The 22,463-nt window shown below is 43.2% G+C and overlaps 1 protein-coding gene across 1 annotated transcript in view; it reads left to right on the plus strand.

Annotated features, from left to right (window-relative positions):
• ANXA2 (annexin A2) overlaps window positions 1-22,463 on the plus strand; it is a 301,172-nt gene that overhangs the window by 83,027 nt on the left and 195,682 nt on the right. Inside the window, exons 6-8 of the mRNA XM_044076313.1 lie at window positions 10,070-10,129; window positions 11,697-11,790; window positions 14,636-14,731. Of these exons, the coding sequence (XP_043932248.1) occupies window positions 10,070-10,129; window positions 11,697-11,790; window positions 14,636-14,731 (250 nt within the window). The remainder of the gene's footprint in view (window positions 1-10,069; window positions 10,130-11,696; window positions 11,791-14,635; window positions 14,732-22,463) is intronic.

The raw sequence follows: 22,463 nt of genomic DNA on the forward strand, positions 1-22,463 counted from the left end.
TCTAGCACTACCCCTGACACCCTTCCTCCGGCTCCTGTTAAACCCAATAGGTACTACAGGGTCCTGGACTTGCATCATTTCCTTTACAAGGCCCACTCTGCTGACCCAGAAACTATTTCCCAGGGTCCTAAAGGGGTTACAGCTACCACTACTAAAAATCCACTCCCCTCTGAAAGGGAGTCCAGGGATTTAGAGAGATGGGGTAAAAAAGTGTATACTACTTCCACTCTGTCTGAGGGCTTTAAATTGTCAATTTCATATGATACAGTACCAAGAGTATTTGTTGGATGAATTGCAGAAAAAGCTGTCTTCTCCTGAACCCCTAGACCGTAAGTCACTTCAGGATCTGGTACATAATTCACAACAGGTTAGCAACCATTTCTTGCAGTGTGGTTATGATGCATAGGAAGCTTCATGTTGGTCAGCAATGACAGGTGCAGTCATACGTAGACATGCTTGGCTGAAGGAACAATCTGTGCCAGATCATGTTAAGGCTAAGCTTCTGGATGCTCTAGTAGAAAAGCAAAAGTTATTTGGCTCCACTGCTCAGGAGGTCTTAAAGAAATTTGAGGAAAAGGCTAAATCTGTACAAACAGTCAAAGATTTCCTCCAGGTACAACCACCAAGATTCAGCAGAAATTGGCCTTCTAAGAATTGGTTCTTTCCTGAAGAGAGATATCAGAGGTAAGAACAGGCGTGCCAGAGGTAGAGGGCAAGCTAGAGGCTCCTACAGAGGACGTCAGTGGCAGCCTCCTAACCAGCGAGGTAGTGCAGGACCGACAACTGCTGCACAAGGACAGACTCAATGACTTCACCTTGATCCCGCCAACCAGGGCTCAATTAGAAGCACCTTTGGGTGGAAAATTCTTTATTCTCAAGAAATTGGCACAGTATTAAAAGGGACAAATGGACACTGCAAATAATAGACAAAGGATAAGGTTCCATTTCCATACATTACCAAAAAGAAAAGGAATGCCAAACCTGCCACCAAATCAAAGGGCAGAGGCTTTAAAACAAATTGCCAACCTATTGCAAATGAAAGCTATAGAAAAGGTTCCTCTCGCAGAACAAGGCCAAGGATTTTATTCCAGACTATTCCTTGTCCCAAGAAAAGAAAAACAATGGAGGCCTATTCTCGATTTTGTCCATACTCAATACTTATCTCATTGTGCCAAAATTCAAAATGCTGACACTACAGCAACTCCTTCCCATGCTGGGCAAGGGGTCTTGGCTGGTAACTCTAGACCTCAAGGAGGCATACCTGCATGTCCCTATCAGACAAAGTTGCAGAAGACCCCTCAGATTTCTTGCAGGTTCAGAGCATTATCAATTCTCAGCATTGCCCTTTGGCTTATCTACTGCACCCAGAGTATTCACGAAATGCCTGGCATCAGTAATTGCACACTGCAGACTTCAGGGGATTCAAATATACCCGTATCTGGACGACTGCCTTATACAAGCGGACAGTCAACAATCTTTGGAAAAACACTTGAATTATGCCATCCGCCTTCTGCAGGCCTTGGGATACACAGTCAACATTCACAAGTCAAGACTTGTGCCATCCCAAAGAATAACTTTTCTGGGTGCGGAACTAGATACAACCACCCAAATGGCTTTTCTCACAGAAGAAAAACAGACAACTACCGGATTACTTCAAAAATCTGACAAAACAAACTCAGATGACTGCAAGGGAAATCCTGCAGGCCCTGGGTTACATGGTATCGTGCATTCTTCTGATTCCACAAGCAAGGCTGCATATGAGAACTACAATGGTACCCAAGGAGTTTATGGTCTCAGCACAATCACAGCCTAGAAACTTTGATACCACTCATTCCATGCCTTCAAAAGGAATTCCTGTGGTGGGCCCAAGCAAGCCAGACAAACAGGTCTGCCTTTCAGCAAACCAGTAACCAGCCAAACCATTACCTCGGACTCTTCAGACCATGGATGGGGGGAGCAAACATGGAGGACAGATGCATCCAAGGACTATGGTCTCAGAAAGAATTGCACATGCACATAAACCAAAAGGAAATGCTGGCAGTGATGCATGCAATCGAGGCCTTCAAGCACTTTCTACATCAAGGCCACCTGCTAATAAGGACAGACAATACCACAGTTATGTGGTACTTAAACAAGCAAGGAGGTACCCATTCCTACCCTCTTTGCAGACTAGCAATGAATCTTTGGGAACTTTCCCTAAAACTCAATATAGAGCTGCAATCCCAGTTTGTGCCAGGAAAAGACAAATGGCGGACAGCCTAAGCAGAAATACCATGGATCCACACGAATGGATGCTACACCCAGACATCTTCCTTCAGATAACACAATTCTGGGGAAAGCCGGACATAGATCTTTTTGCCTCCCACCACAATCATCAGCTAAAGAAATTCTGTTCAAGGACATACCACCCACAAGCATGGAAAGTGGATGCCCTCTCTTTCAGCTGGAATACTCTGTGTATGCATTTCCACCTCTTCCACTAATGACCAGGGTCTTACTGAAAATCAGGACAGAGCAGCCAAAAGTGATTCTAATAGCCCCGGACTGGCCAAGGCAGCACTGGTACCCACTGTTACAATGCCTGTCACACACGAAACCGTGGCCTCTACCACAATGGTCACTTCTTCTGACGCAGCACAATTACAAAACTCTGCACTCCAGCCTGAAAACCCTGCAGCTGACAGCCTGGAGAATACCTTGACTCCTCACCAGGAAAAGCTATCCAAGAGAGTGAAGGATATCATCATGGAAGCTTGCAGACCTTCCACAAGAAAGGCATATTCAGCGAAATGGAAAAGATTCCACACTTGGAGCACCGCAAAGGGCCTAGATGCCACAGTGATGAGCATGGCACATATCCTGGAATACTTGGCAGAAATGCTCCACAATGGCCTTTCTTACTCTTCCATAAAAATTCATGCTTCAGCAATTTCAGCAGAATACAATACTGATCCACCTGTCTTCTCTCATCCTCTCCTAAGGCCGTTTCTAAGAGGAATTAAAAACATCAATCCTCCAAGAAAACCACCAGTGCCTACATGGGACCTTAACTTCATGTTGGAAAAGTTGACTCTACCTCCCTTTGAACCAGCAGCATCTTCAGAGTTACAGTTCCTGTCTTGGAAGACTGCCTTCCTTCTGGCCATAACCTCAGCAAGAAGAGTATCTGAATTGCAGGCACTCATGGCAGTACAACCATTTCTTATTTTTCATCAGGACAGAGTCTCCTTGAGAACCAATCCTTCATTCATGCCAAAGGTGGTATCCAGGGTCTCATTGAACCAAGCTATTCACCTGCCTACCTTCTTTCCAGATCCGCAAAACAAGGGAGAAACTTCTGCATACCCTGGACATTCACAGACAGTTACGCTACTACCTGGACAGAACGAAGACTTTCAGAAAAACTGACAAGCTGTTGGTAGCATATGCTGCAGGCATCCAAGGCAAAGCAATTTCCAAACAGACAGTTTCAAAATGGATAGGAAATTGCATTCGATTCTGCTACTCTTATGGAAAAACTGTGCCAGCATCAGGCCTCATTCCACCAGAGCCACAGCCACCTCCACAGCCTTTTAAGAGGGGGTGGCTACCAAGGACATTTTAGAAGCTGCTACATGGAGCTCCGTGCATACATTTTCCAAGCATTACAATTTGCCCTTATATTCCACATCCAGAGCAGGCTTTGCTACGGCAGTCCTGCAGGGTATTTTAGCTACACCATCATTTTCTTAGATCCTACCACCCCCAGCTTGGCTATGGTATCCTGTCCATATGCAAGGACTGCAGATGCATCCTTGAAGGACATAGTACAGTTTTGTACCTACCATAAATGTAGATGTCCGATAGGTATGCATCTGCAGTCAGGTTTTCTCTCCCTCCTTCCCCTCTGTGGTATTTTTTGGGTACTTATCCCTCTTATAACTAGCTGGGGTTATCTATTATGGTGTATTTGTTTTTTATTACTGTGCATGTTTGGAATATTTTGCATTTCTCCAAATTTAGCCTTCCTTAGAGGGCACCTGGCATCTGGGGCAAGAAAAACTGAGGAAGATGGCATCGGCTGACTCTTTTATACCGCAGGCGCTCTGACGTTGGGGAAAGGGCGACATCAGCCGACACCGGACCCAGACTTTGGAATCCGGCCGACCGAAGGGCTGCCTGAGGCAGGACAACCCATATGTAAGGAGTGCAGATGCATATCTATCTGACATCTACATTTATGGTGGGTACAAAACTGTACTTTTTGGGTCCTGCGCCGGTTGTGGTCTTCTCTTCCATGTCGTCAGGGGTATAAAACATGCAGCAGATGCCATTTTCTTTAGTCTTTCTTGCCGCACGGTGCCCGAAGCAGAAGCATTTCGCAAGTGCCGGTCGGCCGACTACTGAAATATTCGAGTTTAGGTTTCAGAACCGAAGTCTTCACTAAAGCTAAGTACCCTGTTGGGGAAACTTTTTCTTGCTTTTTACCAATGTTAGAAAAAGTTAATTGTATTTGTGGGAAGCAAATACCTCAAGGATTTCCATTAATACTGTATTCCTTGCCTAGGCCCTGATCACAACGTGTCTGGCTGTCAGTTTTGTGCTAAATTTAACCAAAGCACTATTAAGCGTCTGTATATTTTTGCATCAAAGTATTTTGGAAACTGATTTAACTACCCAGAAATGTCGTCTGATAGCAATCTGACTACCGGAGTACATAAAAAAATGCAAAGAAAAGGACAGAGAAAGGCAGTAGAGATCCAAAACAGACTAAGCTTCTAAGCCAGTCGCCGGCTTGCTGGTACTCAGTGAGGTGCTTTTGCAGCCCCTGATTCCTGCTACCTTCGAGTTGCAGGCCTCTGCCGACACCCATGTGGAGTCTGGCATGCTGCAAGATTCTCAAGGTATTGGACCGACGGATGCATCTCCCTCTGATGGGTCTGGAGCCGCTGAGCAGTCACTGGCTTCTAAGGGTGTATTCAGACCTCAACATTTGTATATCAAACAGATGACCGCTGCAAAATCAAAAACCAAAGCAACTTTTAAAACTAAAAAAACGACGCCCGAGCCATATTCACAGGCCTCTATTCCTAAAAAAACAGATTATTGGCGGTACCCATTCCCCTCCAGATGAGGCCTAGGCAAGACACTGATTTATGAATATTCAGATCAGGTTTCTATTTCTTCTGATTCCTCTTCTGATCAGGAATCATCTTTACCTCCCTATGAGGATTCTGATGCTGAGGAGTCTATTCCATCTAAATCTCCTCCTGAGGATTATTCATTTGGAGAAACCTTGCATACTTTGAGGGAGCATTTTCACTGGGAGAGTCAAGACTTCTCAGAATCGAGGCTCAGTGATTTCCTTCTCCCTCAGCACAAGCCTTTAGCCATACCCCCTGTTTTAGACCTTGTGGATGATGCATTTTCGGAGTCAAGCCTGACCCCTGACACCTTACCTCCGGCTCCCAGTAAGCCTGACAGGTACTACAGGGTCCTTGACTCTCATAAATATTTAGAAACCCTGCTGCTGACCCTGAAACGATTTCACTGGGTCCAAAGGGAGTTAAGGCCTCAACAGCAAAAAACCCTACCCCCTTCGACAGATTCAAGGACACTGGATAGATGAGGAAAAAAGGTTTATACATCTGCAACCTTGGCAATCAGGGCCTTAAACTGTCAATTTCATATGCTTAAGTACCAAAAACATGTTATGGGATTGCTGAAACAGAAAATGATTTCAGAATGTGCAGAAAATAAGGAATTGCAGGAATTATTGCATGCAGCTGAAAAAGTTGGAAAGCATACTTTGCAATGTGGTTTTGATTCTTTAGAGGCCTCCTGCAGGGCCGTAGTTACTGGATCTGTGATTAGGAGGCATGCCTGGTTAAAGGAACAAAATTTGCCTGATCATGTTAAAGCTAAATTGCTAGATGCAGCTTTACAGCACGATTCTGTTTGGTATTGAGGCAGAAGAGGTTTTAAAGAAAATGGAAGACCAAGCTATGCAAACTGTTAAACATGTCTTACAAGTGCAGCCACCTAGATTCAGTAGACACTGGCCTACAAAAAAATTGGTCCTTTCCTGTGTCGGACAGAGCTCAAAGGGGCAAATCCAGATAAGGGTTCCAGGCTCAAGACTCAGAGGTCAAAGCAATGGGGCGCATTCACCTCCAAATCAGGAGGAGATAAAGCACAAACCTACAGAAAGCAATCCCAATGACTTTCCTCTGCCTACACCAAGCACTTATCTTTTGGCAACACCCATAGGGGGAAAATTAGCACTTTTTGTTCAAAACTGGCAGTTAACCCAGGACAAGTGGGTACAAAACATTGTATCACAGGGATACAGATTCCATTTCCACACACACTGCCAATGACAAATGGTTGGCCAGATCTGCCAAAAAAACAATGGGCAGAGGCACAGAAACAGGTTACGTCCCTCATGGATATGGGGGCCATTCAGACCAGTACCAAAACAGGAAAAGGACAAGGTTTTTACTAGACTGTTCTTTGTGCCTAGAAAGGACAAGGCCTGGTGGCCAATACTGGATTTATTGATTTTGAACACATACCTGGACATTCAAAATACTGACTTTGCAGCAGCTTCTGCCCATGCTGGGCAAGAAAGCTTGGCTGGTGACTTTAGACCTAAAAGAGGAATAACTGCATGTCCCAATAAGACAGTTGTGCAGAAGATACCGCAGATTCAAGGCTGGCTTAATGCATTACCAATTCTCTGCACTGCCCTTTGACTTATCTACTGCGCCCAGGGTCTTTACAAAGTGCCTGACACCAGTAATTGCATTTTGCAGACACAGAAGCATACAAATGTATCCTTACACTCTTCTTAGACACCTGGCATTTGTGAAAAGGCTTCTAACATGCCTAGGGTACACAATAAAAGAAAAGAAATCACAACTGGTGCCCTCTCAAAAGATAACATTCTTGGGTGCAAGCTTGAATACAACTGTCCAGATGGCTTGCCTCACGCCAGACAAAGGCAACTGACTACTTACTTTAAACTGATGGCATCAAAAACCCAGTCTTCTGCAAGACAAATTCTGCAGGCTCTGGGCTTCATGGCATCCTGCTAATTCCATATGCAAGACTGCATATGAGCAAACTTCAATGGTACCTAAAAAGTTTCTGGAGTCAACATTCACACAGTCTGGAAATGATGATTCCTCTCATCCCCTGCCTGCAACAGGAGTTTCTATGGTGGGCAAAGGCCTGTCACCAAAACATGGGACGGCCCTTCACTCTATCCCCTGCCAGCCATGTATTCAGAGCATATGGGCACCAAATCAAATGCATCTACATATCAACCAGAAAGATGCTAGCTGTTCAAAATGCTCCAACAGCCTTCAAGGACTTACTTCATCCAGGACAACTACTGATTAAAGACTGACAACACCACAGTCATGGTATATAAACAAGCAAGGGGGCACACACACATCCTTTGCAGACTAGCCATGGCACTGTGGGACACAGCTTTGACCTACCAAATAAATCTTCAAGCTAAATTCCTGCCAGGAAAACAACACTCTGGCAGACTAAGCAGAAACCTTATGGATCCTCACTAGTGGAAACTAAATCCACAAGTCTTCAGCATGATAGCATTGAAATAGGGGAGCCCAAACATAGACCTATTTGCCTCTCCTCAAAATTATCAACTGAATAAGATTCTGCACAAGGACTTATCACAGACAAGCATGGAAAGTGGATGCCTTATCCTTCAGTTGGAAAAGCCTATCGGTTTACGCCTTTCCTCCTTCTTGCCTCTTCTACCCAAGGTCATCCTAAAAGTCAGACAAGAGAAGCCAAAGATGATATAAATTGCCCCGGACTGGCCCCGCCAATACTGGTGCCCAATCCTAAGGAACTTGTCTCGATACCCAGCTTGGACCTTGCCTCAAAAACCACAACTACTGTCCCAGCAAAACAATCAGATCCTGCACAATCAACTACAGACTCTGAACCTGGCAGCATGGCTAATCCTGTAATCCTACAGATGACACCTCAGCAAAGCTGTGATGGATGTCATTTTGGAAGCCAGAAGGCCTAGTACTAGAAAATCTTATGCTGACAAATGGAAGAGATTCTGTGCTTGGAATCTAGCACAAGGAACTGATGCAGCAGAACCTGCATATTCCCCAGATATTACAATACTTAGATGCTTGACAAAGGCCTAGCTTTCTCATCAATCAAAATCCATGCCTCTGCCATTTCGGCTCATTACAATACAGAGCCACCAATTTTTTCTCATACTTTACTAAAGCAGTATCTTAGAGGAGCCAAAATTTTAAGGACTCCTAGAAGATCACTATTACTTGCATTGAACCTCAATTATGTGATGGAAAAGCACACCCTGCCTCCATTTGAACCAGCTGCTACCACTGATATAAAGTTCTTATCATGGAAAACAGCTCTGCTACTAGCAATTACTTCAGCAAGAAGAGTTTGAGCTACAGGCCCTCATGGCTGTAGAGCCTTTTATCATATTTTACCCAGACAGGGTGTCTCTGAGGACAAGTCCTACTTTTATGCCCAAGGTAAATTCCAGTGTGGCTCTTAACCAAACAATTCTGCCAACTTTTATCCAAATCCGCAGAACAAAGGGGAGAGAATTCTGCATTCCTTGGATGTACGCAGACAGCTAAGATTCTACTTGAGCAGGAATAAAGCTCTAAGAAAAACTGAGCAATTGCTACTGTCGTATGCTGCAGGATCAGAAGGAAAGGCTGTTTTCAAAGCAGACCATTTCAAAGTGGATAAGCCATTGCATCCGTTTCGGCTACTTACACCATGGCAAACCTGTGCCCAAGGGCAATAGGTCTCACTCCAGGGCTGCAGCTACTTCAGCAGCCTTTCTCAAAGGAGTACCAACCAAGGACATTCTAGAGGCTGCTACTTGGAGTTCTGTTCACACCTTTACAATGCATTACCATTTGCCTCTCTAAGTCCAGGGCAGGCTTTGCCACTGCAGTGCTGCAGGGCCTTATAGCCTCACCTAATGCTGTTTAGCTCCAGCCTCCCAACCATAGCTTTGGGATTCTACCCAAATGTAATGACTGCAACAGTGAAACACTAAGAACATAGTACAGTTGTGTACACTTATCATAAATGTAGATGTTAGTGTATTCCCCCTGTCATTCTAAATGTTTTATACCCCTGACGACCTGACGTCCTGGAAGAGAAGACTGCAACAGACGCAGGACCCAAGACTTTGGAATTCAGGCTGACTGAGGGCAACCTGCCAGCAGATTACCCAAATGTAATAATTGCAACAGTGAATACACTCTAACATCTACATTTATGGTAAGTGTACACAACTGTACTTTTTCAGCCATCATTTTCATTTTGACCTTTTTTCCCTAGTCTGAATATCTGTTTAAAGCTACTTCCATTTTTCCAACCCTTTGTTTGTGGTGGTGTACTTCAGTGTTTATTTTAACCAGGTCTGTACGCAGTTGTCTTGTATCTTCCTGTAGGTTACTGGAAGTCCTGTCAGAAGGTTGCATTGCTTTTTGCTGAACAGCTACATAACTTTCCCCAGTCAGTGTTTCTTCCTCACTTTCTGTAGCTGACTTTTTTTTTTTCCAGGTCTTCTGTTTCTCTTGCTGGCATCCAGGCAGTGCACTTACTAGCCAGTTACTGAACTTTAACCATAAACGCAAGTCTACTGGCTGCCTCTTGAGTTTTTCACACTGGGAGAGCTAGAAACAAGATGTTACTCAATGTGTAGTCATCTTGGAGGTCCTCTTTTCTTATGGCTTAAGAATTGTATTCTATCACTTTTCAGATGGTTTGACGCACCAGACTTTCCTGCATCGTCCCACAATGATATTCCTTTAAAGTATAATGGTTTTGCTTAATCCAGACTTTATCATAAGACTTGAATGTATGTCTGCACGTTGTGCAAAAAAATGTGCATGTATTGTATGCCACATACTAAAACATTCACAAGTGTATGTGGAATGCTTATGAAGCTTTTAGGCTGGTTCTGATGGTTGTGCTTGCTATATGCTGTTACATGTTTTGTGAGACTTGTATGGTAACATTTGTTTTTATCCCTTTTAATTTGCAGGGTAAAAGAGATGAAAACATTTCTATAATCGACTTTGAAAAAATTGACCAGGATGCAAGGGTAGGCCTTGATATATTACTCTTCATTTTACTTCTGTGGTTTAATAAATTGAAATGCATTTGGTTAAACTACTTGGGGGGGCAGGAGTAGAGGTCTTACTTTTTTCCATTTTCTGAGGTTTTTCTAGTGAATTTCTGTAAACCAATTTAACAAAAGGCATTAACGAGCCAGTAATGGCATATTCACTGGGTTGAAGGATATAGTTTGCTGGTAAGTGTTGGGGAGAATAAAGGATGATCACACATGGCTGCATCTTCTGCTAAATTGCCGCACTTGTGTAGCCAGAGTTGCTGCTTTCTGATACAGCTGTTAAGAATTTAAATCACTGGTGAAACAACATTTTTACAGTCTTGTGTTCGTTAGTTTGCAGCAGATATAAAAGTTAATTTAGAAATCAGTAATGTCTTGCCGTTGTGTAAAACTTGTGACTTGTGTAGTTTGCCTACTATCTGACAACTTAAACTATGTATTGGATGACTTTCAATGTTTGCAGTGTGAAATCAAATCTTTAAGTACAAGATATAGCACAGATGGAGAGCATTAAAATAGGTACTTAGTCAAGATATTTTTGATATGGGGTCAAAACCCTCATGGGGCCGTGTCTGTGTGTGTGTGTGTGTGTGTGTGTGTGTGTGTGTGTGTGTCTGTGTGTGTGTGTGTCTGTGTGTGTGTGTCTGTGTGTGTGTCTGTGTGTGTGTGTCTGTGTGTGTGTGTCTGTGTGTGTGTGTCTGTGTGTGTGTCTGTGTGTGTGTCTGTGTGTGTGTGTCTGTGTGTGTGTGTCTGTGTGTGTGTGTCTGTGTGTGTGTGTGTCTGTGTGTGTGTGTCTGTGTGTGTGTGTCTGTGTGTGTGTGTCTGTGTGTGTGTCTGTGTGTGTGTCTGTGTGTGTGTGTCTGTCTGTGTGTTGTGTGTCTGTCTGTGTGTGTGTGTGTGTGTCTGTGTGTGTCTGTGTGTGTCTGTGTGTGTCTGTGTGTGTCTGTGTGTGTCTGTGTGTGTGTGTCTGTCTGTGTGTCATTTACCTGCTGCTGAGCAAGGTGAATACCAGTCTTTGCTAGAAAAGTAGTTGTTGCATCTGCCCGAGACAAATCTTCTGATATGGCATGTTGGTAAGTGTGGAAGTGAGGAGTAGACGCCCATTTTTGGGTAGTGCAGGGGTAAATACCCAGTGCAGAATTCCATTTGTAGTACAGGTGTTTGCAATGTCTTAATTTTGAAGTCTCCAAATGTTGAGGTACTTTCAACTTTTTAAAAGCAGTATTGCATGTGTACGAAATTACTGAAGCCTTTTGCACATGTTGCATTGCAGTTCAAAAATAATGCAAAGAAAAAGTAAGAAATTGCCTTACAGTAGCTTGTCCTCCCCACCCCCATGCCCTTTCAGCTTGTGTTGTAATTGTAGAGCTGTTCTGATTTTCCTTCATACTCTTGTCACGTTCACAGTACTTGTTGGTACCATTTCAATCTAGAGAATGTTTAATTGTGCTGGCCCAGATTTATAGGCTGAGGCTGAAATGAAGTAGATGAAGCAAGAGCAGACAAATGTTTGAAAACATGTATGTTCTTTACCCAGGAGTTGTATGAAGCTGGAGTCAAGAGGAAAGGAACAGATGTTCAAAAATGGATCACCATTATGACTGAGGGGGCCATACCTCATCTGCAAAAAGGTACAAGCAAAGTTAATGTCTTGCATTTTAGAAAGTGGTATGTAAAAATGTAAAAGTGACTGAAATGTACTACAGTCTCATTGTTAATATGAATGCTAGCCTGGTACAAGTGATTTGAAAATTACTACAGAGTTAACTTTGTTTAATACTGGTCTGTTACAAGTGTACTTCATTCCATCTACTTGGAATCCTTGGTGCGTGGTGAACTTGAGAGCTGGGCTCAATGTCGCTCATGTTCATAGGTGTGTACAAGGCTACTGCTAGGGCCCTTATAAGTCTACCTGTGCAATCCAAATGTGACCCACAAGTATTGGATGATTTACTGACTGCCTCTATCCGTCCGATACATGGGCACCAGACCAGGGCTGAATTTTCAATTACTCATTCATTGGTACAAGTTCCACTTAAATAGGGATAGGGAGGAACTCTGCTTCACATGGATAGGGAGGAACTCTGCTTCACATGGATAGGGAGGAACTCTGCTTCACATGGATAGGGAGGAACTCTGCTTCACATGGATAGGGAGCCTGTTCCAGAGAATAGGAATTCTGAGCATCTTGTATGCCAGACAAACATCACCTGTCTTTATGATATTCCATAAAGAGATGGGGTTTTGAGGTAATCGGCTTAGGATTTTGTTTACTGCCTGTGTCTTTTTTAATGAACCTTTGTGGGCATTCCAGTTGCTGCATGTGTCTGGTTGGGTACATACCAAAGAGCATTATACTTGACAGAGGGCCAAGTACTGTGGTATGTTCTCTCTGGACTTGGTTGCCAAGCCCTTGCTTATAAGTTGAGCAACACAGAAGGATTTTTTTTACTGTCTTTTATATATGTTGGCCAAAGGCCTGTATCTACATGAGTTCCAAGATCCCTGACTACTGAATCAACACTTAGGGTTGTTTTATTGACATGGTTACCCAGGGTGGCCATCTTCCCAAAAGGTACTGTAACACATTTCTTGGTATTGAGTTTTAATCTATGGCTTTGGCACCAAGTGTTTTGTCTGCATTAATCTTCCTGTAGGGTGTTCTCATCTTGGGGGGGGGGGGGGGTTCCCAGTTGGTAGTCCTGTATGAACTTGGTTAGCCAGAGGCCTTTGACATCTGAGAAGTGGGTGCAGCACAGAGCCCTGGGTGATGGCCTCTTTGTGGAGGTGACCTCATTGAGTCTAACCACCTGGGTCCTATCCAGCATGTTAAGGGGTTTATTCCTAGTTGCACAAGTTTGACAATGCTCGCGTGGGGTATTGTATCAAATGCTTTAGCCAAATCTATGTAGGTAGTATGCACCACTTTCCCCTCATCCATGGCCTTGGTGACCTTACCAAAGGTGCTGGTGGACATTACCTCCAATGACAAAGCCAACCTGGGATAAATAGTGTCTGGAAGTCTCGTATGTCCTTTCTTTCCATGATGTTGCAGATGAGACTAATCAGACTAATGGGTCTGTAGTTTCCAGATCTGTTGACAGCCTCCTTTCTTGTGGCAAAAACTTGTAGTTAATGACTACTTGAGGGGTTCCGATTTCATATTTTAGGCTGTTTGGGAGGCATCTTGGAATGTTATTGGGTCCTTCTTGACTTCAAGAGCAGCCAGTACATACTCTCCCTAATTGTAGTTTGGTTAGGTTTGCGGGTATTTCTTGGGGGGTGGTTCTGGGTGAGAGGGAGTAAAGTTGGAACTGAATTTCTCCACTAACTGCTTTGCTATGTCACCAGGCTTAGTAAATGTGGTACCATTAACCCACCAGTTCAGTACATTGCTGTCTGCTGCCCAACATAACTGAAGAAGGCTTTATGGTTATCCTTCACTTGGGAGGATATATTAACTTCAAACTGCTTTGCTTGACCTAATTATCTCTTAATTGCCTATTTAGTTAGAGTGTTTTTAACTTTAAGAATTGCCCCTGATGTTTACCATAATTGTTTTCTTTTTTTGTAATATCCTGTTTAATTTGGGATACCACAGGGTGTTTAGTCTTGGCCTTGCTTCTAGCAGGCACAGTAGCCTATGTGCAGCCATTAACATGGTTGTACAGAGTGAGAGCAATTCAGCATACGCTGTCTGTGTTTGGAAGGGCATTGAATTTTGGCAAACCACTTATTTCAAGCCAAACATAGCTTTTTATTAGTTCCTAACCATTTTAATGGGATTATATTGTTGCTCTTTGATTTCAAAGGAGACCACTTTGTGGTCGGTCCTTACAGGGAGGACAAGAAATGGGGGATGGGGTGCAGTGTTCTCCCATATTTTTGAGCACAAGCTCCGGTATGTTGGAGCTTCTAGTGGGAATGTTTAGTCTGTGGTGGTTTGTATTTATGAAGTCCAGGAATCTCTGCCTGTAGATTTGAGGCAGTGTAGGATTCCTAGTCTATATACAGGGTTAGTCTCCCCTGAGTAGGGTAGGCCCAAGTATGCATTGTGGGCTGCTTTGGGCCATGAAGGGTGACCTATAGCTGGCTAGGATATGGTACAGGATTGTCTGTGGTGATCTGTACATGGAGAAACTCCAGCACATCATCCTGTTTGATCACCCTTTGGCCCATGTCTGTGCAACTACTGGTCTAGAAGTGTGAAAAGCACTGAAACCTAGCACTGTCAGGGTACCTTTTCTAAACCATGTCAGTAATTTCACAGGTGTATATCCTTGAGTGTAAGGAGGGCATGTAGTTTGTGTCTTTTGGGCTTCTGGCATAAAGCATGGCCTTGTGGTTTACTTAAGTACATTGTCACTTTTATTGTGAAGTGCATTTCAGACTAAAGCCATCCTTCCGTAATCTTGTGGAAGTTTTCATGTTTTTGTGCATGAGTAACTTTTTTTTTTTTTTATCTTTGATTTGCAGTATTTGAAAGGTACAACTGTTACAGCCCTTATGACATGGAGGAAAGCATCAAAAAGGAGGTGAAAGGGGACCTGGAAAATGCCTTCCTTAATCTCGGTAAGCTTAAACTTTGGGCATTTTCAAACAGTAACTGTTACAAAACATTACAAGTAAAATCACTGTGGTGATAACAGTATCCGACTTTGCATTAACAATCTGAGATAATTATAACTGTCTAGCACACATTTTCCTGCTCTCCAGCAGCAGTCTGAGACTAACCTTTCTTGTCAAAGCTAATACACAGCAAGTGTCTGCTTTAAACGTAAAAGTTCTAGTGCAGTACATAATTTGCAAGACCTGTGAGGTCTTTTGTGCCATGTGTCATTAAACTGCAGGAGAAGATGGAGGTTTACTTTTTAACTCTATCCTTGGGTTGCTTTTCTCCCTACAGTAGGATGAAGAAAATGGCGTCGGCTGCATCTTGTATACCCCTGTTGCACTGACGTCAGGGAGGAGGCAACAGCAACCGATGCCGGACCAAGACTTTGGAACTCAGGCCGACTGGGATACCGGCTGACGGCAGGATAACCCAAGTGTAATGACTGCAGCAGTGTAACACTAACATCTATACAAGATGCAGCCGATGCCATTTTCTTCAGTCTTTCTTGCCGCGCGGTGCCCGAAGCAAAAGCAGTTCGCAAGTGCCAGTTGGCCCTCTCCTGAGATTTTCATTCCAAATCCAGAACCAAAGTCTTCTACAAAGATAAGTACCCCATTGGGGAAACATTTTCTTGCCTCAGACCGATGTCAGTAAAAGTTAACTATTTCTTGTGGGAAGCAAATACCTCATAAGGATTTCCATTCCTATTGTATCCCATGCCTAGGCCCAAACCACAACGTCACTGGTTGTCAGTTTTGTGCTAGGTTTAACAAGCGCACTATTAAATGTCGGTTTGATTTTGCCCAACATTATTTTGGTAGACAGTTCAATTATACCATGCCGTCAGAACTTCTGATGACCGGAATACACAAGTGCAAAGACGAGGATAGGCATCCGAGGCCCAAAACTGACTACGAAGCCTCTTCTAGGCCAGTTGCCGGTTCTCCGGTTTTCAGCAAGGCGCCTTTGCAGCCCCTGACAGCTTCTGTAGAATCACAGGCCACCTCTGACTCCCATGTGGAGATGGCTGGGCCTTCGGACGCACAAGTTATTCGGCCTACCAAGACTAACCTTTCAGAGGGATCCAGAGTAGCTGAGCAACCCACAGCTTCAGAGGGCGTCTTCAGACCTACTCAGTTAAGCATTAAACCCTCAGCTAAGTCTTAAGCCTCCTTTAAAATCAAAGTAACAAATACAGCATTCTCCAGGACAGGCCTCCATGCCTAAGAAGCAAATGCTCAAAATGGCCGAAGACCTAATCACTCTGATCAGGGGGTCCCATCCACCTCCTGATAAAAGGCCTAGACAGGATGCAGACTCATCCGACCAGGTGTCCATCTCTTCTGATTCTTCCTCAGACCTAGGATACTCTTTACCCCCTTATGAGGATTCTGATGCTGAGGAATCAATTCCATCAGCCTCACTGCCTGAGGACTACTCCTTTGGGGAAACCCTACATACCATGAGGGAGCATTTCCACTGGGAAGGCCAGGATTACTTAGAAAACAAGAAAAGGCTCCGAGACTTCCTTTTTATTATCTCAACAGACCCCTTGCTATTCCGCCAGTGTTGGATATTGTGGATTATGTGTATACTGAATCCAGCTTAAATCCTGATTCCTTACCTCCAGCCCGTTAAACCTGACAGATGCTACAGAGTCCCTGACTCGCATAAATTTCTGTATAAAAGCCCTGTAGCTGACCCTGAAACTATTTCTCAGGGACCCAAAGGAGTTAAGGCCTCTTCAGCCAAGAATCCAGTTCCCTCTGACAGATTCCAGAGCATTAGACAGATGGGGAAAGAAAGTATATACGTCCAACTTTAGCAATGAGAGCCTTAAATTGCCAGTTTCACATGCTAAAATATCAGCAATTTTTACTGTTTCAGTTAAAACAAAAAATGCTTCCAGAATTGGAGCCTTTTAAAGAAATGCAGGATTTATTGCATGCAGCTGAACAAGTGGGAAAGCATACTTTGCAATGTGGTTTTGATTCTCTAGAGGCCTCCTGCAGAGCAGCAGTTACAGGCTCTGTCATTAGAAGACATGCTTGGTTAAAAGAACATACGTTACCAGATCATGTTAAAGCAAAATTATTGGATGCACCTTTGCAGCAGGATGTGTTTGGAGTTAAGGCAGAAGAGGTATTAAAGAAAATGGAGGATAAGGCAAAAACTATGCAAACGGTGAAGGATTTCTTGCAGGTTCAGCCTCCTAGATTTAGCAGAAACTGGCCAACTAAGAATTGGTCCTTTCCAATTACAGACAGATCTCAAAGGGGAAGATAGATGTCCAAGAGGTAGAGGTCAAACACAAGGTCCGTACAGGCCTTGACAATGGGTTGCATCAGGCCAGAAAGAAGGGGAAGACAGGCCCCAACCATATAAAAAGCAGATCCAACGACTTCCCACTACAGCTGCCAAACCAATCCCTCTTGGCAGCCACCTTGGGAGGAAAACTGGCACTCTTCTACCACAATTGGCAAGTGATCACCAAAGACAAATGGGATCTCAGCATTGTATTTCAAGGTTACAGGTTCCACTTTCTCACACTGCCAAGGTTAAAAGGAATGCAAAGTCTGCCACCAAATCAATGGGCAGAGGCTCAAAAACAATTACAGCACTCGTGGATATGAGAGCTATTCAAAAGGTACCATCACAGGAGCAAGGACAATTTTACTCGAGACTCTTTTTGGTACCCAGAAAGGACAAAACCTGGAGGCCCATTCTGGATCTTTCATCTCTAAACACTTACCTGGATGTTCCAAAATTCAACACTACAGCAGGTTCTTCCCATGCTGGGCAAGAAAGCTTGGCTCATGACTTTGGACCTCAAGGAGGCATACCTACATGTCCCCATCAGACAAAACTGCAGAAGATACCTCAGATTCTTAGCTGGTTCAATGCACTACCAATTCTCTGCACTGCCCTTTGGCTTATCTACTGCGCCCAGGGTCTTCACGAAGTGCCTGGCACCAGAATTTCCTTTTGCAGACAAAGGGATTCAAATTTATCCGTACCTGGATGACTGCCTGATTCAAGCAGAGAGCAAGGACATTCTTCTAAAGCATCTGGCGTTTGTAAAAAAGTTAAGTTGCCTGGGGTACACAGTAAACGAAAAGTCAAAACTAGTGCCCTCACAAGAGATTATAATCCTGGGTGCCAGCTTGAACACACCGGCCCATATGGCTTATCTTACGCCAGACAAACAAGGACAACTGACTCAATACTTTCAATTGATGGCAACAAAGACCCAACTCCCTGCAAGAATTCTGCAGGCCTTTGGTTACATGGCATCCTGCATACTACTAATTCCATATGCCAGACTGCATATGAGGAAACTACAATGGTACCTAAAGAATGTATGGTCTCAACACTGTCAAAGTTTGGAAACAAGTTCTATCACTAATCCCTTGCCTTCAACAGGAGTTTCAATGGTGGGCTCAAGCTTGTCACCTCAACAAGGGACAGCCTTTTACACAACCCACAGCCAGGCAAACACTGACAACAGATGCATCGGATTACGCCTGGGGAGCACACATGGCAGGCAAATGTATTCAGATCACATGGCCCTTGGAACAAAGGCATCTTCACATCAATCAAAAAGAGATGCTAGCTGTACAAAATGCCCTTATAGCTTTCAAGGACCTGCTGCATTCAGGGCAACTACTGCTAAAGACAGACACCACCACAGTTGTGGTACATAAAGAAGCAAGGGGGCACTCACTTCTACACCTTATGCAGATGAGCCATGACCTTGTGGAACACAGCTATAAACCTTCAAGTTCATCTGCAAGCACATTCCTGCCAGGAGAGAAACACACTGGCAGACTACTTAAGCAGAAGCATCATGGATCCCTACGAATGGGAATTGAATCCACAAACATTCAGAATAACACAGAAATGGTGGAGCCCAGACCTAGATCTGTTTGCATCCCCAATAAACTGCCAGCTACAATAATTCTGCACAAGGAGTTACCATCCACAAGCATGGAAAGTGGATGCCCTCTCATTCAACTGGGAGAACCTACAAGTATACGCTTTCCCACCACTACCTCTCCTGCCAAAGGTACTCATAAAAGCCAGACAAGAGCCAAAGATGATCCTGATTGCACCAGACTGGCCACGCCAGCACTGGTACCCAATCTTAAGAAGCTTGGCACAAGAACCACCCTGGATTTTGCCTCAAATCCCACATCTACTGACTCAGCACAACACTCAAATACTACACAGCCAGCTGAAGACCTTAAACCTAGCTGCATGGAAGATTCCTTAGTCAAGCAAGCAATGCCTCTCTCCAAAGCTGTTATGGATGTCATTCTGGAGGCCAGAAGGCCTAGTACCAGGAAAGCCTATTCGGATAAATGGAAGAGATTCTGTGCCTGGAACCAAGCTCATAGCCTTGACCCTCTTGTCCCAAACATTCCTCAGATACTACAATACTTAACTGAGATGCTGGACAAAGGCCTCTCCTCATCCAAAATCCACGCCTCTGCCATCTCTGCTCATTACAACACGGATCCACCAATTTTCTCTAATCCTCTGTTAAAACAGTACCTCAGAGGGGCTAAAAACATAAGACCGCCCCGTAGAGCACCTACTCCAACTTGGGACCTCAACTTTGATTTGGAAAAACTTTTATCTCCTTTTGAGCCAGCTAACACCGCAAAATTAAAATTTATCTCTTGGAAAACTGCTCTGCTCCTGGCAATAACATCAGCACGAAGAGTTTCAGAATTACAGGCACTAATGGCAGTGGAACCTTTCCTCATTTTCCACCAGGACATAAGAACAAAACCCTACGTTTATGCCAAAGGTGGTATCCAGTGTGGCTCTAAACCAAACTATTCACCTGCCAACTTTTTTAATCTAAACCACAGAATAAAGGGGAGAGACTACTGCACTCTGGACATTCACAGGCAGTTACGCATCTACTTGGACAAAACCAAAGCTTTCAGAAAATCTGAGCAATTATTGGTAGCATATGCTGCATTAGCACAGGGAAAAGCTATTTCAAAACGGACCATTTCAAAATGGATAGGACATGGTATACGTTTCTGCTACACATACCATGGAAAACCTGTACCTAGCAGCATTAGATCTCACTCTACCAGGGCAACAGCCACTTCAACTGCCTACCTCAGGGGAGTTCCTACCAAGGATATTTTGGAAGCAGAAACTTGGAGTTCTGTACATACCTTCACCAAGCATTACCATCTGCCTCTATACTCTAAATCCAGAGCTGGCTTCGCCGCTGCAGGGCCTTATAGCCACCCCTAATGACTTATAGAACTAGCCACCCTACCTCAGCTTTGGGATTCTACCAAAGTGTAATGACTGCAGCAGTGTAACACGATGAACATAGTACAGTTTTGTACCTACCATAAATGTAGATGTTAGTGTATACACTGCTGCAGTCCAGTTTACCCTCCCTCCTTCCCCTCTTACTGGCTGGTACGTACCTATGTCTTCTACCCTTACTACCTATGGGGAGTATTTGCTGGTTGCTGTTTTTTGCTTTTCTTATGTATGTTTTATTAGCAATTGGAATTGCCTACCTATTTAGAGGCACCTGACATCTGGGACAAGAAAAACTGAAGAAAATGGCATCTGCTGCATCTTGTATACCCCTGCCACACAGACATCAGGGAGGAGGCGACAGCAACCGACGCCGGACCAAGACTTTGGAACTCAGGCCGACTGGGGAACCTCCTGACTGCAGGATAACCCAAGTGTAATGACTGCAGCAGTGTATACACGCTAACATCTACATTTATGGTAGGTACAAAACTGTACAGTATCAGACTCGCTCATACTTCATTAAAACTTTTATTTCTTTGCCTTGGAATTAAAGGAAGGGAAAGCCTGCCCACGTTTAAGCTCAACTTCTCACATACTTTAGTCTGTGTGAGATGCATCATGCAGGAGGAAATTCCTTTGAAATCTGCAGTTTTCTGTATTGGGTACTGTTGACAATTTTTATGTGGTCAGTTGGCCCTGGTGATGCTCCGCAGCTACCATAAAAAAAAAATGGTGAAGCTGTTTGCCATTGTCTTTTATTGCAAAACTGCAAGAGAACTTGCACTGATTCCAGTGTAGCCATGCCTTTCATAGTAAAACAAAGGAACTGGATCATTCAAGAGGCCAAAGGCAGTTGTCACCTCTTCTGACAAATTTCCAACAAAACTATAAGACTGAACAACAAGTGATAAAAATAAACTAAAACCTAAGAACCACTAGGCAGTGGAGCAGTCAAAAACCTTTAATCAAATGTTTGTCATAAAATGACTTCATAAAACAATTTAATAAAAACGTAAACACCACAGTATTTAAAGAGCATGCAACTAATAATCTTGCACAGTCACTTATACAGAAGAATCTATTTTAATAATTTAAAGCAACAAAAGTAAATATAGCCTGCCCATTACAAAATACTAATCAAAAGTTTTTTGTTTTTGTTGACTTCATCGCTTCTCCTTTAACATTTAATATTAATGCACTCATTCAACCCAGGAGACATATCAGCACTGTCTTATTTACTACTGGGTCTCAACACTTTCTAGTTTATTCTTATAATTCTCCACCCCCACTCCATGTCTTTAGGAACATGTTGTAAAACTGAAAACAAATTTCTTACAACTATTAGAAACCTCTGAATGCTTGTGTAATGCATTATTAATGTCTTTAGACTTGGAGTACAAATGTTCCTTGATTCTATCCACCAGCCTGCATGTGGTCATTCATAGAGATATATACCACACCAGTTGAATTTGCATGTGTATCTACACAGTACAGATTGAGAATCCATATGCTCCAAGGCAACATAAGGACTTGCATAAATGAACTTACATACATATATTGCATGTACCACAGGTGTACATTCTTTGTTTTTATTAGTATAAGAAAGTTTTCCTGTCTTCTCTGTAGCAGATTTTTGATACAGTTATGCCTTTTGTATGCAAAATCAGGAAGGTTATCAGTATTAAGTACTTCAGGATTCCTCTCTCAACTTTCCAATTTTTACATCTCATTGTTAATAGGGTAGCCATCTACAGACATATCTAGCATAAAAACAGGATTGTCACCCATGTATTTAAAATGGTATTTGTTCACTTTTTTTTGCCCAGCAGGCTTAAACCATCTCTTTTTTTTTATTACTGACTTCAGCCACTTTACATTCAAGATTATATCCTCTATCCTTACAGAAATAATGTTTAATACTACTATTTTTTATAATCTTCCTATGGTGGTCATCCTGGAGGCTCAAATGAATTGCCCCCTTGGGATGTTTTATAAATTCGGATACCCACTCCTGAAATACAGGTAGCCATTGGCAAACCTTTCCTTCCCATATATTTTACTGTCCACTTTCCTATTAAATTCCATTGTAGATGGAAATCAGAAATGTGATTTACTACTTCATAAACTCGAATCCCTTCTTGACTAATGTTCATAGTTTAGAAAGTCGACAAATCTTTTTATATTTAAAAAAAAAAAAAAAACACACAGAATTCACTGGTGGCTAATACGTTTGCCTCCCACCATCCAAGTACAAGGCTGGCGAATGCTGGGGCCACTACTGCCCCCATAGCCACACTTCTAGTTTATAATAGGTGTTATCAAACAAAAACTTATTCTCCAACACTACTTCCTTCACACAGTATAAAAATATTTGATAATTTGAAAACAGTG

This window comes from Protopterus annectens, chromosome 7.part0, assembly GCF_019279795.1.
Source record: "Protopterus annectens isolate FY-2018-M chromosome 7.part0, PAN1.0, whole genome shotgun sequence".
Lineage (NCBI taxonomy): Eukaryota > Metazoa > Chordata > Ceratodontiformes > Protopteridae > Protopterus > Protopterus annectens.